This window comes from Diceros bicornis, chromosome 16 (genome assembly GCF_020826845.1).
Source record: "Diceros bicornis minor isolate mBicDic1 chromosome 16, mDicBic1.mat.cur, whole genome shotgun sequence".
Lineage (NCBI taxonomy): Eukaryota > Metazoa > Chordata > Mammalia > Perissodactyla > Rhinocerotidae > Diceros > Diceros bicornis.
Window position 1 is genome coordinate 27,959,726 of NC_080755.1, and position 13,691 is coordinate 27,973,416.

Below are 13,691 nucleotides of genomic sequence, written 5' to 3' on the forward strand. Positions count from 1 at the left end.
CTACATCTGTACCTATCAGTTTTTACCTTTCTAAATATCATCTATATGCTGATGGTTCCCCAGTGTTTATCTCTAACTCCAGTATTAACTCGGGGATGCATGTATGTATCTGAATTTTGGATGCCTTTAAATTAATAAGCTCAGAACTAAATTCACCATGCTTTTTTATTTTTATTTTTTCTGGTGAGGAAGATTGGTCCTGAGCTAACATCTGTTGCCAATCTTCCTCTTTTTACTTGAGGAAGATTGCCCCTGAGCCAACGTCTGTGCCAGTCTTCCTCTATTTTGTATGTGGGATGCCACCACAGCATGACTTGATGATGGTGTGTAGGTCTGCACCTGGGATCTGAACCCGTGAACCCCGGGCTGCTGAAGCAGAGCGTGCAAACTTAACCACTATGCCACCGGGCAAGCTCCTAAATTCACCATAATTTTTTTCCAAACTCCTTCTATAGTGCCTATCTTAATTATTTATACCACCGTTCACCCCCAGACCCTGAAGCAATCCTAAATTCCTTCTTCTCCTTTGTCTCACACATCTAGTCAGTTTCTATGTCCTACTGATTTTTCCCCCATATTTCTTCTCATGTATTTCTTGACTCTCCACATTTCTGCCCTACCATCATTGCTCTGGTGAGGTTCTCGTCATCTTTCCTGTGGTCGACTACTGCAGGTTCCTAATTGATCTGTTTTCTTCTAGCCATGTCTCATTCTCAATCTGTCCTCATGCTGACAGAGAGACAAGAGCATTTGCCTCCTTTAAAATCTTCTGGGGCTCTCCATCATCTCCCGCATGGCTCCATCATCTCCCGCATGAAGTCTAAGCTCCTTCCCATGGGATTTATTGTGGTATAAACATCTCGTGAGCATGGCATGGAACATACTTTCCTTCTGGATTCTGATCCCAACACTACTCGCCATGCCACTCACTCCTCTGGAAATACCAAATAATCATGTTTCTGCACACCACTTTCAGCTCTGTTCGTCTGTGCCGCCTTTATGTTGCTCTCTCTACTTGGAATGACCTCCTCACCTCCATTTTGATTATATTAGCAAAATTTAAAGATTGATACTGTCCACCATTGACTAGGGTGGGGAAAACAGTTACTCTCAAGGGAAGGTAATTTGGAAGTAATTATCAAAATTTTAAAAGCAGACTTTTAATCTAAAAATTCTACTTTTTGGAATCTATCCTAGAGAAGTAATTGTATATGTTGTCCTAGTCTGTTTGGGTTGCTATAACAAAATATCAAAGACTGGATGGCCCATAAACAACAGAAATTTGTTTCTCACACTTTTGGAGGCTGCAGAATCCAAGATCAAGGCACCTGTAGATTTGGAGTCTGGTGAGGGTCCACTTTCTGGTTCACAGATGTCCAACTTCATGTTGACTCCTCACATGGGAATGGATGAGAGAGCTCTCTAGGGTCTTTTTTATGAGGAAACCAATCTCATTCATGAGGGGTCCATCCTCATGACCTAATCACCTCCCAAAGGCCTCACCTCCAAATACCGTCTATGAATTTTGGGGGGAACACAAATATTCACTCTATAGCATATATATATATAAGGAGAAGTATATACCAGATTCCTTCCTGCAGCACTATTTTAGTAGGTAAAATCAGATGCAAACTAAGTGTTAAATAATAAGGAAATAGTTAAAAAATTGTGATACAACATATCTACTCTATAGGATATTAAGAGCATTATATGGGTATTAAGAACATTCAATATTCTATAGAATATTAAGAGAAAAAACTATTCTGTAGGAAAATCTCCCAGTCATGTTATTAAGTAAAAAAGCATGTACCTACCAGTATGCACTAAATGCTCTCATTTGTGTTGAAAATAAATTTAAAATATCAAACCGTAGAGTTGAATATATGCATATATATGAATGCAAATAGGAAAAACTCTAAGAAAACATGATAGATCTTTAGTAGTCATTACTTCTGAAGCAGTGGGGCGATTGGGGAAAGTTGAGAGGGATTTATTACTTTTAACTGTGTATAATGATGTACCTTTGTACTTTCCATATAATTTCCATGTATTTGTTTATTTGCATAAAAATGTTTAAACATTAACATAAGTTGAATCAAGGGAAAAATCTGATAGAATTAGAGAGAAGCCAAATTGTGGGTAAAAGGACAAAATCATCAACCATCTTTTTTGTTTGTTTGTTGTGAAAAATTTTGAAAATACAGCAGACCAACAACCACCAGCTGGAATCTACAGTTATGGACACGTTGTCATAGTTGCTTCGGATTTCTTTTAAATAAAGTCTAGCAGAAAAAGCTGGAGTTCCTTTGATTTCCTTTTCAGAGGCAATCAGTATTGTAGATTTACTGTTTACTATTGTAGTTCAGAATGTTATAGTTTTACTATGAATATGTAAAGGTATAGCTATGTCTATAGCTGTAACCTGTTGCTGAACATTTAGTTTGTTGATAGTTTTTTTTCCCTAAAACAATGTCTCTTTGTGAATGTGTGTGTTTTCCTATACCAAAAAATAGAATTGCTGATCTGTAGAGCATGCATGCTTGTTTTTTTTTTTTCCACTAGATATTGCCAGATGTCTTTCCAAATTGATTCTGTCAATTTATATTCTCACTAGAGTATATCATAGTTTCTATATCTGGACATCCTAAACCAAAATTTGATATTGCCAAGCTTCAAATTTTGTTCTACTCTGAATTTTGAGTGTTAGCTTATCACAGCCCCTCAATGTTTTCTGAGCATCCAAGTCTGGCAGAGGCCTATGAGGGAACACACAGAAGCCTAACAAAGTCGCTTGCTAAGGAGCTGATTGCCATCGAGCAATGTGGTGTTAGACTGCCTAGAACTAAATGTTACAATCATAGGACAGTCTGTGGCATGCCTACAGAGGTTCAGAGATGATCTTTATGGATTGGAGAGGTAATTAGAAGTCTGTAAGAGGTGAAGGCAAAGGGACCTTGACAAACGAGTGGGAAGAGAGGAGAACAAAGGGTGTTGAAGATGAAGGCAGGCCGCATGGCTGGAATGAACCAGCCAATAGTCAAACCATTATTAATTGCTCTTAAAACCTTAACCAGAAAGGGATTAATGGGGCTTTAAAGCATACCTATTTTAAGCTCATCATTTTACAGATGAGGAAGTTGAGGCCTAGAAAAATGAGGTCAGGTTATGTTAGTCACTTAGCCTCTCTATTAGTCATGTCAGAATAAACTAAGCAGGGGATTTACTGGCTTGTTTAACTTAGACATCCAATAGGTTGATCTTCAACATAACTAGATAATGTGGGAGTTCACGTGGTATCCTCTTTTTCCCCCCTCTTTTCTGTCCAGTTTTGCTCCGCCTTCCTCTGGTTAGCTTTGTTTTCAGCAGGCTCTGTCCTTGTGGAGGCAGAGGTAGGCACCAGCTAATCTTTTTCATACCTTTATACTTTGTGTTCCTACTGAAAGTAATGTCTGCTATTTCCTTTTATTTCTATATCAGTTCCCCCAAAGTTGCTCCGATTCCCGCCATTTGACCAGATAGTTTAATCTGCTGGCCTTCCTGGTGGGAAAACCAGGATCATTTCATTGATGATTCAACTGGAATTGCATTGCTGAGGAAGAGAAAGTCCCTTAGAAAGGAATGCAGAGCATGCAAATACAAGATGGCCACTGTAGCCTGTGTGGGTGTAGGGTGTTTGACACACATGATTGAAGTCAAGAGTTTAAATAGAATATAGATTATCTTCATTGCAGGCGCTTTATGTCCACAAATCCATGATTATAACAACTTTTATAGCAGTGATAAATTCACCTCACCAAACACCTTTTGGGTAATTGGGATTGCTTGTCAGATGATACAGATAAATAAATATGTGTCTATCCCTTATGGAGTTCCCAAACTTGCTGGGAGTAGTAAGGGCAGGAAAGTTAGAAGTGTAAACAGTTTTGATGAAAAGAAACCGTGAGGGATGTGCAAAGTGTTGAGATTGTAGTACAGGAGAGGAAATGGCTCTGGGATCACAAAAGGCTTCACCATGCGGGTGCTAGTTAAAAATTTTATTTTGGGTGGTAGATGGAGCAAGGAGTGGGATGCAATTCCAAGCAGAGGGTTTCATATGAATCAAAACAGAGAGATGGAAAACCGTGGAGGAATAAGATTTACTGAGTTGGATTGGATTATAGAAGAGTAGTCTGAATGGGAGAGTAATCTGAGTGTTGGAGCATATGAAGATGAGGTGGGTGCCAAGTGTATTGTAGAGGCCCCTAATGCCAGCCAGAGGAGTTGGTGCTTCCTTTAGTGGGCAGTGAAAACGACTGATTTAAAAAGTATATACATAAATAAAATCCAGTGTATGGCATGGCCTGAGGAGTCTGGGCAGTGTTTTCTGTTTATTCTTTTGGTTTTTTTAAATAGGAAAATTGCTCTGGCACCAGTGGGTAGGCTGCATTGGAGTGGGGAGCTGTTGAAGGCAGGGTTTAGGGTTAGACGGCTGTAGAACCGTCCTCTTGTGATGTCAAGATTGTTTGAATTACGACTTAAGAAAGTAAAAATGTAAATTGAAAGATGAACTTTGTTGAGGCAGAAAAATGTGAATAGTCTGAGAAATGCTTCACTCCAAGCGATGAGGAGGAGGATAGTACCTATCACTGAGTGAGAGAAATAGAGAATCAGGAGGAAGATCTCCACTGGGAGAGATGAGTAAGATGATTTTTATGTTGAATAATATAATATTGCAAATATATAGTATTTTTAATTATGTGTGGATACTATTTGTAAATTTTTCAATGCTATTTAAAATTTTTGGATATGTTTTTCAATTTTATAAATTTACACTGGGAAAAATAATCATCATGCTGCATTATTTTCTCACAGAGAAACTATTTTGTATACCTTTAAAATAATTTTTTAAGCATTTGGCTAATAAAATTAAACATTCCTGGGATTATGACTGCTAGGTAGTTTTTCCCAATAATCCTAATCATAAATATAGTACAGCGTTTCCCCAAGTATGTTTATTGGCATACTATATGTAATAGGGGATGTTGCTAAATATTAAGTGGAGAGTATTTTTTAATTATATATGCTTTAGGAAACACTGAGTGAAGCGTTTCTTGAGTTAAGAAGGATTTTTCAGAGACGTTAGTATATATTGTTAATGTATGTGGTGAGTTTGCAAGAGGAGAATGCAGCATGCTGCCTCTCCAAAACTCGCTTGACAGATTTTGGGGGGCATCACTTGGGGCTAATATCCCATGGAATGCATTCAGAAATGCTGCAGTATTAGCCATTGCTAACAAGATGGGAGATTATGAGTAGCTACAAGTGGAATATAGAAATTTACATTTTTGTATGAAACTAACTTATTGTTTCAAATATAATTACAATGTCTGTTCTTTAATATATGAAATTCACTATTTTATTTTGGAAGATATATTTTTTGGCCTAATTGAAAATATTCTCTTTTTGATTGCAATGATGGGGAAAGAGTATAAAGGTCTGAAGAGCCACCAATGGCTATTAGTTGGCTGCCTCTGCATTGGAATTGGTGACTTAAGAAATCTGCACATGATCACATCTCAATAATCTCCTTGGAATAAACTAAGGATAACATTTAAATTCCAAATGGTTTTCCTTTTGTTGTGCAACATGCCTCAAGGCTCCTTTTTCTTGAATCCCTTGTCATTTCGTATGTATTCAGAGAATTCGATTCAGCTCAGCCTGCATTTCTGTTCTGTGCAAAGCACTGTCAGAGTGAGAATTTGTTTCAAGATCAATTTGACATATATAATATACTCAATAACTGTTTGTTCAGTTAATGGATTGTGTTATTCTTTAATGATTCAATTCTACAAAGAAGCACTGAAATTATGGATCTGAATTCTCTGTCATATCCTCTCCAACTTCTTTCTTCCTTAGTGTTTATAGGTAGCACTATCTAGGCAAGATAACCAACAATGTTATCTTCTGCAACCTAGTTCTGTATAATACTTGAAATCCACCCTGAGGGAGTCTTTGTTATAGGCGGTATTGAATGAAGATGGAGCCAACCACCTTACCATTTACCAGCATCTGGCTTTTCTTTGTGTTTCCTTCAAGTGCTAAATATTCTTTTTCACTATCCAAGGTTAATTAAGTAGAGGAGGCAAATCTATAGGGGGAGAATGTGGGATAGTGGAAAGAGCTTTGGAATCAGAGTAGAATTTGGATTTCAGCCATATCACTTGGTTATTTGATTTCAGTAAGATTGTTAGCTTCTGAGCCTCAGCCACATCTGCAAAGCTGGGCATCATGCTTACTTACCTCTTGTGGTGGCAGTAAGGAATATAGATAATAGTTGTGAAAGCCCAGTCACATTAGAGATGCTCAATAAATGGTAACCATAATAATAGATATTTGTTGTTATCGTTTTTTTCCCTCTATCTTTACTGAATAAGTTACTTTCAATATTATTCACATGTGAAAGGCTATAGAAGTGTGTGCACTCTCATGTTTTCACTTATTTTTGCTAATGAAACGAAAATTAAGTTAGACAAAATCTTACCTAAACCAATTCTTTAAATAAGCGATGAAGTATTTAATTTCTTTCCCTTTGTACCTCTAGATGTTGGCTACTTTGAGTAGTAGTAGTATGAATAATAGTAATAGCTCACAATTTTTGAACACTTACAATATGCCACACAGTTCTAAGTGTTTTACGTATTTTAGCTCATTAAATCTTCAGAATAGTCCCCTATGAAATCGTGGTTTTTGTCATTCTCATTTTGTAGTTGAGGAACCTGAGACCCAGAGAGATGAAGTCCAGAGTCACACAATAAATTGTCCAGCCTCAGTTGAACTCAGGCTGACTGGCTCCAGAGGCCAGCCTTATTCATTGAACTTTGTTGCCTTTCCTCATACAGCAGTGGTAACATGGCATGTCCTGACATGCGTAGTTGTAGAGAAACAATTGCCAATATCTAGCTAAATATGTGGCCTGTTCTTTAGTCGACGTCTATAATCAAAGATAACCACCTCACCTCATATTTTAGGTGGAGGTCTTTAAAAATTATAATTTAGGCCGTATGCTTTGATTTACACCTTTATAGGACTATTTCTTAATTTCCTTATAGATCCTATTCTGAAATAATACTAAGCAAACTTTTGTCCTTCTGTTAATGTTTTGGAATTCTTGTCTCCTGAAACAAAAGGTCACTTTAATGAATATGGCTGTGTGCATCACCAAAGTCTATCTAGTGGTAGTTGGGTAGTGTCTATAAAGTGGATAAAAGGTCTAAGTTCAAATGTCTGTTTATATTCCAAGAAGAATATCTTTTTATATTGTTTAAGCCAATCAGAGACATATGTTTAGGTTTGGAGTCTGAAATTGCTTCTCTAAATTTAAGAATTAAATTGCAGAACGTATGTCACTTGGTAATTATTTCTTGCCTCAATATCCCCACCTCATAAAAGAGTACTGGGACTACATTTCTAATTTTACATTAGAGTATGTGCTGAATATTAGGCGCGTAGATGTTCTTCATATAGAAATATGCAAAATATCTTCCTTTTAAATATGACCCATTTCTTGAGTTAATTGGTTCTTATTTATTTATATATTTTTTGAGCTCTAATCTTTTTTATTTCTCATATGTTAGTGCTCATTAAAAATTTCATTAGTGATCGTTTTACAGGGACTATGAAGTTTGGGACACTGTTCTTGCCTTCAAAATCGAATTTCAGGGTTGCTGTAGATCATTTTTTGGCTAACATTTTATGTGCTGGAATTGTTCAGATAACATATGTGAAGGACTCTAGCTTTTAAGCTTTTATTTTTAGTCATTTTAGGGAGTTCCACACTAGCAGTAATATTTCTCAAGAGTAAGAAGTTAGTTTGGCCTTGACTTTCTAGGGTAGCTTTTAATCGTCTGGGTTACTGATTTATCAACTGATGTACAGTGTGCCTAGGTGTGTTCAGGAGTCATCCACTTTCACTGGTAGAAATGGTTTATTCCTCTCCGTTAGTAGGGACATGCCCATTAAATATGTAAATATATAGACAAATCCAAGGGTGCTTTATTCATTTTTAACATTTTAAAAACTTTTCTTGTAAAATGTAACATGTATAGAGTTAAACGCACAAATCCTAAGTAAACAATTTAATTTTCACATAGTGAACACAAAGATCCTGTATCAAGAACTAAAACATTACCTGTACCCCAGAGGCCCACGTAATTTCCTCTTAAAAATATATCCTTTATATTATTTTCTCTAAGCTATCAACACTGGAAATACTTGAAAGGAGCTATTATTAATTTGTTTGAAAGGAGAGTGAACATAAATTGTTTCTGTTAATTTATATTAGTAGCACTTAGCACAATAACTGTCTAATAATGCTGCTTAATAATTGCTTCTTGAATTTGTTGAATATTTAGACTTACATTGTTTAGGATTAATTTTTTGATGTTCTCATATTTGAAAAATGAGATTTAAAAATGTTTTCAGGAGATAGCTTTCATCTGAAATTTTTCTTAAGAGATACTTAGTAAAATAAAGTAGTTTAAGATTTGGATTACTTAAATATTGTCTTATAAAGCATTATTGTTTTATATATAAAGGAACAGAGGACCACAATTATGGTATTTTATTTGTCATGTCTGTAAATGTTGTTCCCATTGCATTCTCCAGGTATTCTTTCCGGTTTTTAAAATTATTAAAATAGGTCATCCATTCCCTTCACTAAGTGTGCACTCCTGGTAAAATTTTATGTGTTCTGTCAGCAATTTGATGTGATAAAGCAATGGTTTTTCTGTAGTTCACACAGCACTGGAACTCTGCAAAGCATCTCTGGGGCTTCTTTGATGTCTAGACAGTTTAAATTATGCCTGCTCCCCTGCCTCCAAATTCCACCCCTGTTCTGCTTCAGGGGTTGTGGGAAATGAAAACAAACCAGAAGGGTTCCACAACCCTGCAGTCTAGGGACAAAAACAAACAAGTAGAATAAGTTGTATATCTACCCTGGCAGGTGTATAGGAAAGGGCCCGATTATAGGGAATGGCAGAAAGAAAAGAATTGGGGCCAAATATTGTCCTGTTATTTATTTCTAATTAATATTCGTAACATGGACATACGTGTGCAATGTGAACAAAAGGAAAACATAGAAATATTAGGAAAGAAAGTAGAAGTCACCTTTTGCCCCAGCCCATCAGTTTTTTCCTTCCCGCTAGCAGCCAAATCTGAGAGTTTGGTGTGTTTCTTGTACATTTTCCTATTTATTGAAATGGTAAGATGCAGAATTGCATTTTAAGTTGGAAAACTAACTTTCTTTTCTTCCTTCCTTTTTTCTTTTTATAAATCGGGATATCATGATTCTTCCAATTCATCTTTTTAGAAAGTAAGTAACTTTTGAAATTTTAGAGATTTTTTTCTGTTAAAACATTGATGTTTTATTATTTCACATATACATATACACATATACATATTCTGTTACAGAATTTTTAACTTTTAAATTCTGACTGAGGTGATTAACTCTGGCATTGTGTGCACAAAATTTTTTTTAATTAATTAAAAATAAGAAACGTTACATAGACGGTGTTCACACTATCTGAGAATATGGACTTTTAACACCTACTTGCCTCATCTTCTTTCATACTCACAGCTAATCATTGTATTTTATATATATATATATATATATATATATATATATAAGGAAGATATATATATATATATATATATCTTCCTTAAAACAGGCCAAGACATGCTTGCTAGTTCCATTTTTTTTTGAATATAAAAGTAATAAAATATATAAATAAAACTTTTATTTATTCCTGTTGAATAGCAGTTAATTAAGACATTCATTTCTTCACAAGAAGCATCCAAATTTTCTAGACTTTGTGGAATTGTTGAAAATAATAGCAATAAGTAAATGGTATGAAAGATTTTTAAGATGCATTTTCCTATGTATATTCTGCATTGGATGAAACAGTTATCTTTTAATAAGCATTTAACTCTTTTGATGCTAATGTTTTATTGTTTTTAAATAAAATGGACCATATAATTAGTTTTTTTCTGTAAAGGAATGCAAGTGATATGCTTAAAACTAAGTGACTAATCAGCCAGAGATTTGAGTTGCAAAATTTGCGTTTGATTGCAAAATATTTTCTAATTCTTCTGAAATGCAAATGTTGTATATTTTTGAAATAAACAAATTTTATGTTTGTTTTGGGAATGATATGTGAAAATTACATTAGTCATTGAGACTTTTGGAGATATATTGTCATGAGATTGTGAATTACATATTTTAAAATATTTCCATGGTAAATATTGAGTTTGAGTTAATAAAAAGTATAATTTAATAACATATTCATACTCAACAGAGCTCATTATTTCTAAAACAATAAAGCTTATCACTTATGTTTGTAGCAAGGATGCATTAAACCCCTATTTAATAGTCCATTTATCTTCTACAATTATCTTTCATTTACTGTACCTTGGAAAGAAAATGTAAATTACAGTGATGTTAAATTATATTTGTTCAGTGTTTTTTAGTTATCTTTAAATCTGTATTAATATTCTAAATCTGAGTTCTTGGAATTGTGTGTATTAGAACGTTAGGAATAAAGAGCAAGAAAATGTGTGATGTTTGATGTTAGGTGGACAATTTTATTAAGTTACATTTTTTAAAGTCTACATGGTTTCATTTTTATGTACTCTATTTCACTTGTAGTGTTAACATCTTCTTGCCAAGTCCCTACAGAAAGCCTGTGTTTCTGACAGTTTCACTAAATTAAAATGCCACAAATCTGGCATAATAATTCCTAGCTTCAAATTGTCTGTGCTTTTGTCTGAAGAGAATAATGATAAAAATATATATTTTGCAGTGTTCAGTATAACATGCATAGCATTATTTATCTGGAATTTATTCATGGACAGATATTTCTGGGGAGATGAATATATTTTACTTTATAAGGTATGCCTGGCCCACTTTAAATATGAGCAAAAAATCTTTTGTGAGGAAAAATAGTGAAATGAAGTCTGTAAGCTGGTACAAGCCTCATGAGGAAAGATATTACATAAACACACGGCATTATTACCATGTGTACTTTAGTGTTCTGACTGCATTGTTCTATGACCAAATTTGTATTAGGGCTCTTACTTCCTGCCAAACCCAATGGAATCATATTGACATGTTGGCACAGAGAAGTTGCTTCCTAAAATAATAAAGAGTGTTTTTATTATTGTAATACTTATAAACCTTTATAACCGTGATGTCTATATATGCTGACTTGCTATTAAGTGTGTTGTGACAACTCAGCAAATTTGGCTTTTTCATTTTACTGGTGAGTTTTCGTAGTAAGAGGTTTGATAATTTTGGTTTTTAGAAAACTTTTAATTTAGTAACATAAAATCATGTTTCTGTCACAGAAATTCAAACTTTGAAAGCTTAAAGACAAGATTCTCTTGTCCTGGAATATTTTGGATTAAATACCTAGAACCTCTAAGAGGTGAATGGGGTGGAGTAGGGCTTCTAATCAATATTGGTTCAACCAAATATTGATCGATCGTTTAGCATATTAGGAAGTAAAATGTATATGGAAATATAACTAAATGAAAGTAATAATTCTAGCTGTAAAGTCTAGTCTGCAAAAATATCAGTTTGCAAACAAAACACAAAAAATTTTCTAAAGTCTACCCCAGGACATACATCCATATTATACATTTCGTAAACATCTTTCTAAGTGTGTGAGTACATTTCAATAATGTTTGTACATATGTGCTTTGATATTTTTAATCATTAGTTTAATGCTGTTTGATTTCTTTAAAAAAAATCTGTTGATTTCATAATTCAGTCACTTGCGTCTTTACTACAGAACATAATTATTAGCTGGGCAGAATTCCCAAACACATATTTTTTATTTGACAAATCTGAGAAAAGGGTGTCATTGTAGAAGCTGTATCAGAGATATAAACATCGATAGAGATTTTTATTTGGCCTTGTGAGAAATGCAATACTGTGAGTAACTTAAAGACTTGTAATTTCAAATCAGTTCCTCCCTGGTTTCTTATTATTCTTTTGTTGCCTTTCAACCTATGGGATGGAGCTGTCCTTGAACTTGGTTTATTTGATCATTCAAGTGCAACCATCAAGTTGTCTGTAATATTTAAAAGCTGAGGCTTCATGGTGTTATTTGTAAAATAATACCACATAAACGTTTGGGCTTTGGTTTCTTTGAAATACAGTATTGGTTGCTTTATGAATAAAAGCATAATTTCAATTCAGGAGACTTTTTGCCTGAAGCCTACAAGACAGATGCATCTGATTAACTTTGGCGAAACTGGACTGGCCTGTTATTGTAATGTAGATGTTTTCGGGGTTGGGAGGATATTTTAAAAAGGCATGCAAGAGGATCTTTTTTTTTTTTTTTTTTTTTTAAGAGACTCAGAGAACAGTTTTGCTTACAGAAACTGCCTCCGACTGCTTCATTTTTGTGCACTTTTATTTTCTAGTGGAACTTCTCCATTAGCCTGTCTGAATGCAATGCTTCACACTAACACCCGAATAGGGGATGGAACATTCTTCAAAATCCCTGGAAAGTCAGGCCTCTATGCTCTCAAAGTAAGTTGTTCTGCATATTATGTCTGTTATTACTATGTGTCATGCATTTTTTCAGACATGTGAAGGTGAACAAAATTAGATTTGGATGAAGGGTAGAAGAGTGACCCCTATGCCTTTTAAATGTTTTCAGATGTCTTAAAAGTGATTTCATATTAAGAATAAACAATGACATTTTTCTTTAAGGAAAGCATATTTGTGGTTTTTCTCTAACATATGGTAATGGAAAATAGTTGTGGCTTCCTTAAAATTCTTGATTCTTAAAAATTTACATGGAGGAGTGCCATGGATCATCAGCCAAGAGCTTAAGATGAACACAGTTGCCATAAACTATTTGATTTAATGACCATCAGTTGATACAGGCTTCACACCTGTATTCCTTTCTGTCTTGTATAAAAATAAGAAATTTATCCACTCTCCTTGGAAACTTGTGATTTGAATCAGTTATTCAATTTTAAAACAAACAGCGATCTCAAGGAAGTTTTACTAATAATACAATCTTGTTATATGAGAAGAATAGAGAAATAACAAACTTCAGAGAACTGAGTCTTAATTATTTTAGTTTAATTTCCCTTCCTGTCTAGAATGGGAAATGCCATCTAACATGCAAAATTCCAGAAGACAAAAGCTGGTGGTCTACAAATGGTTGTGTAACTTGGAACAAGTAAAATCAGTGTATTATTTCTTTTTAATTGAAAAGAAGTCGCTGCTTTAATAAATGATGAATTACATTCAAAGTTCATTAATTTCCTCTGAGAAGATTTTTTTTTAACGCTAAAAGTTATACCCGACAAAGAAGCTGGGGTTCTTTCTCAGCTACTGAGCATCAAGCTCTTGTCACTGTGTGTGTTTCAGAAAATAACACAGGTTAATCAAAAGGACTTGTATTAGTCAGTTGCTTTCTGTAGCTACTTGGGTGTTTAATTCACTGATTAAAATTCTGAGTTGTTAAGCAATTTCCTAACATAAGGAAGAATGTAGAATTGAAAAGCGTGGAAACAACATATGTCAAAAGCAAACTTTGTTTTTGTTTATATTTTAAAAGGTTATCCAAAAAATCAGTTGTGGCAATGTGCTTTTCCCAGTTTTTTTTTTTCTTTCAAAGAGTGATTTTACATTAAAA

General features: G+C 34.4%; 1 protein-coding gene across 2 annotated transcripts in view; it reads left to right on the forward strand.

Annotated features, from left to right (window-relative positions):
• The window catches only part of ASXL3 (ASXL transcriptional regulator 3), a 185,328-nt gene that overhangs the window by 61,816 nt on the left and 109,821 nt on the right, over nt 1-13,691 (forward strand). For both annotated transcript variants that reach the window (XM_058556962.1, XM_058556964.1), the window contains one exon: nt 12,463-12,571. In XM_058556962.1, the coding sequence (XP_058412945.1) occupies nt 12,494-12,571 (78 nt within the window). In that variant the 5' untranslated portion in view covers nt 12,463-12,493. The remainder of the gene's footprint in view (nt 1-12,462; nt 12,572-13,691) is intronic.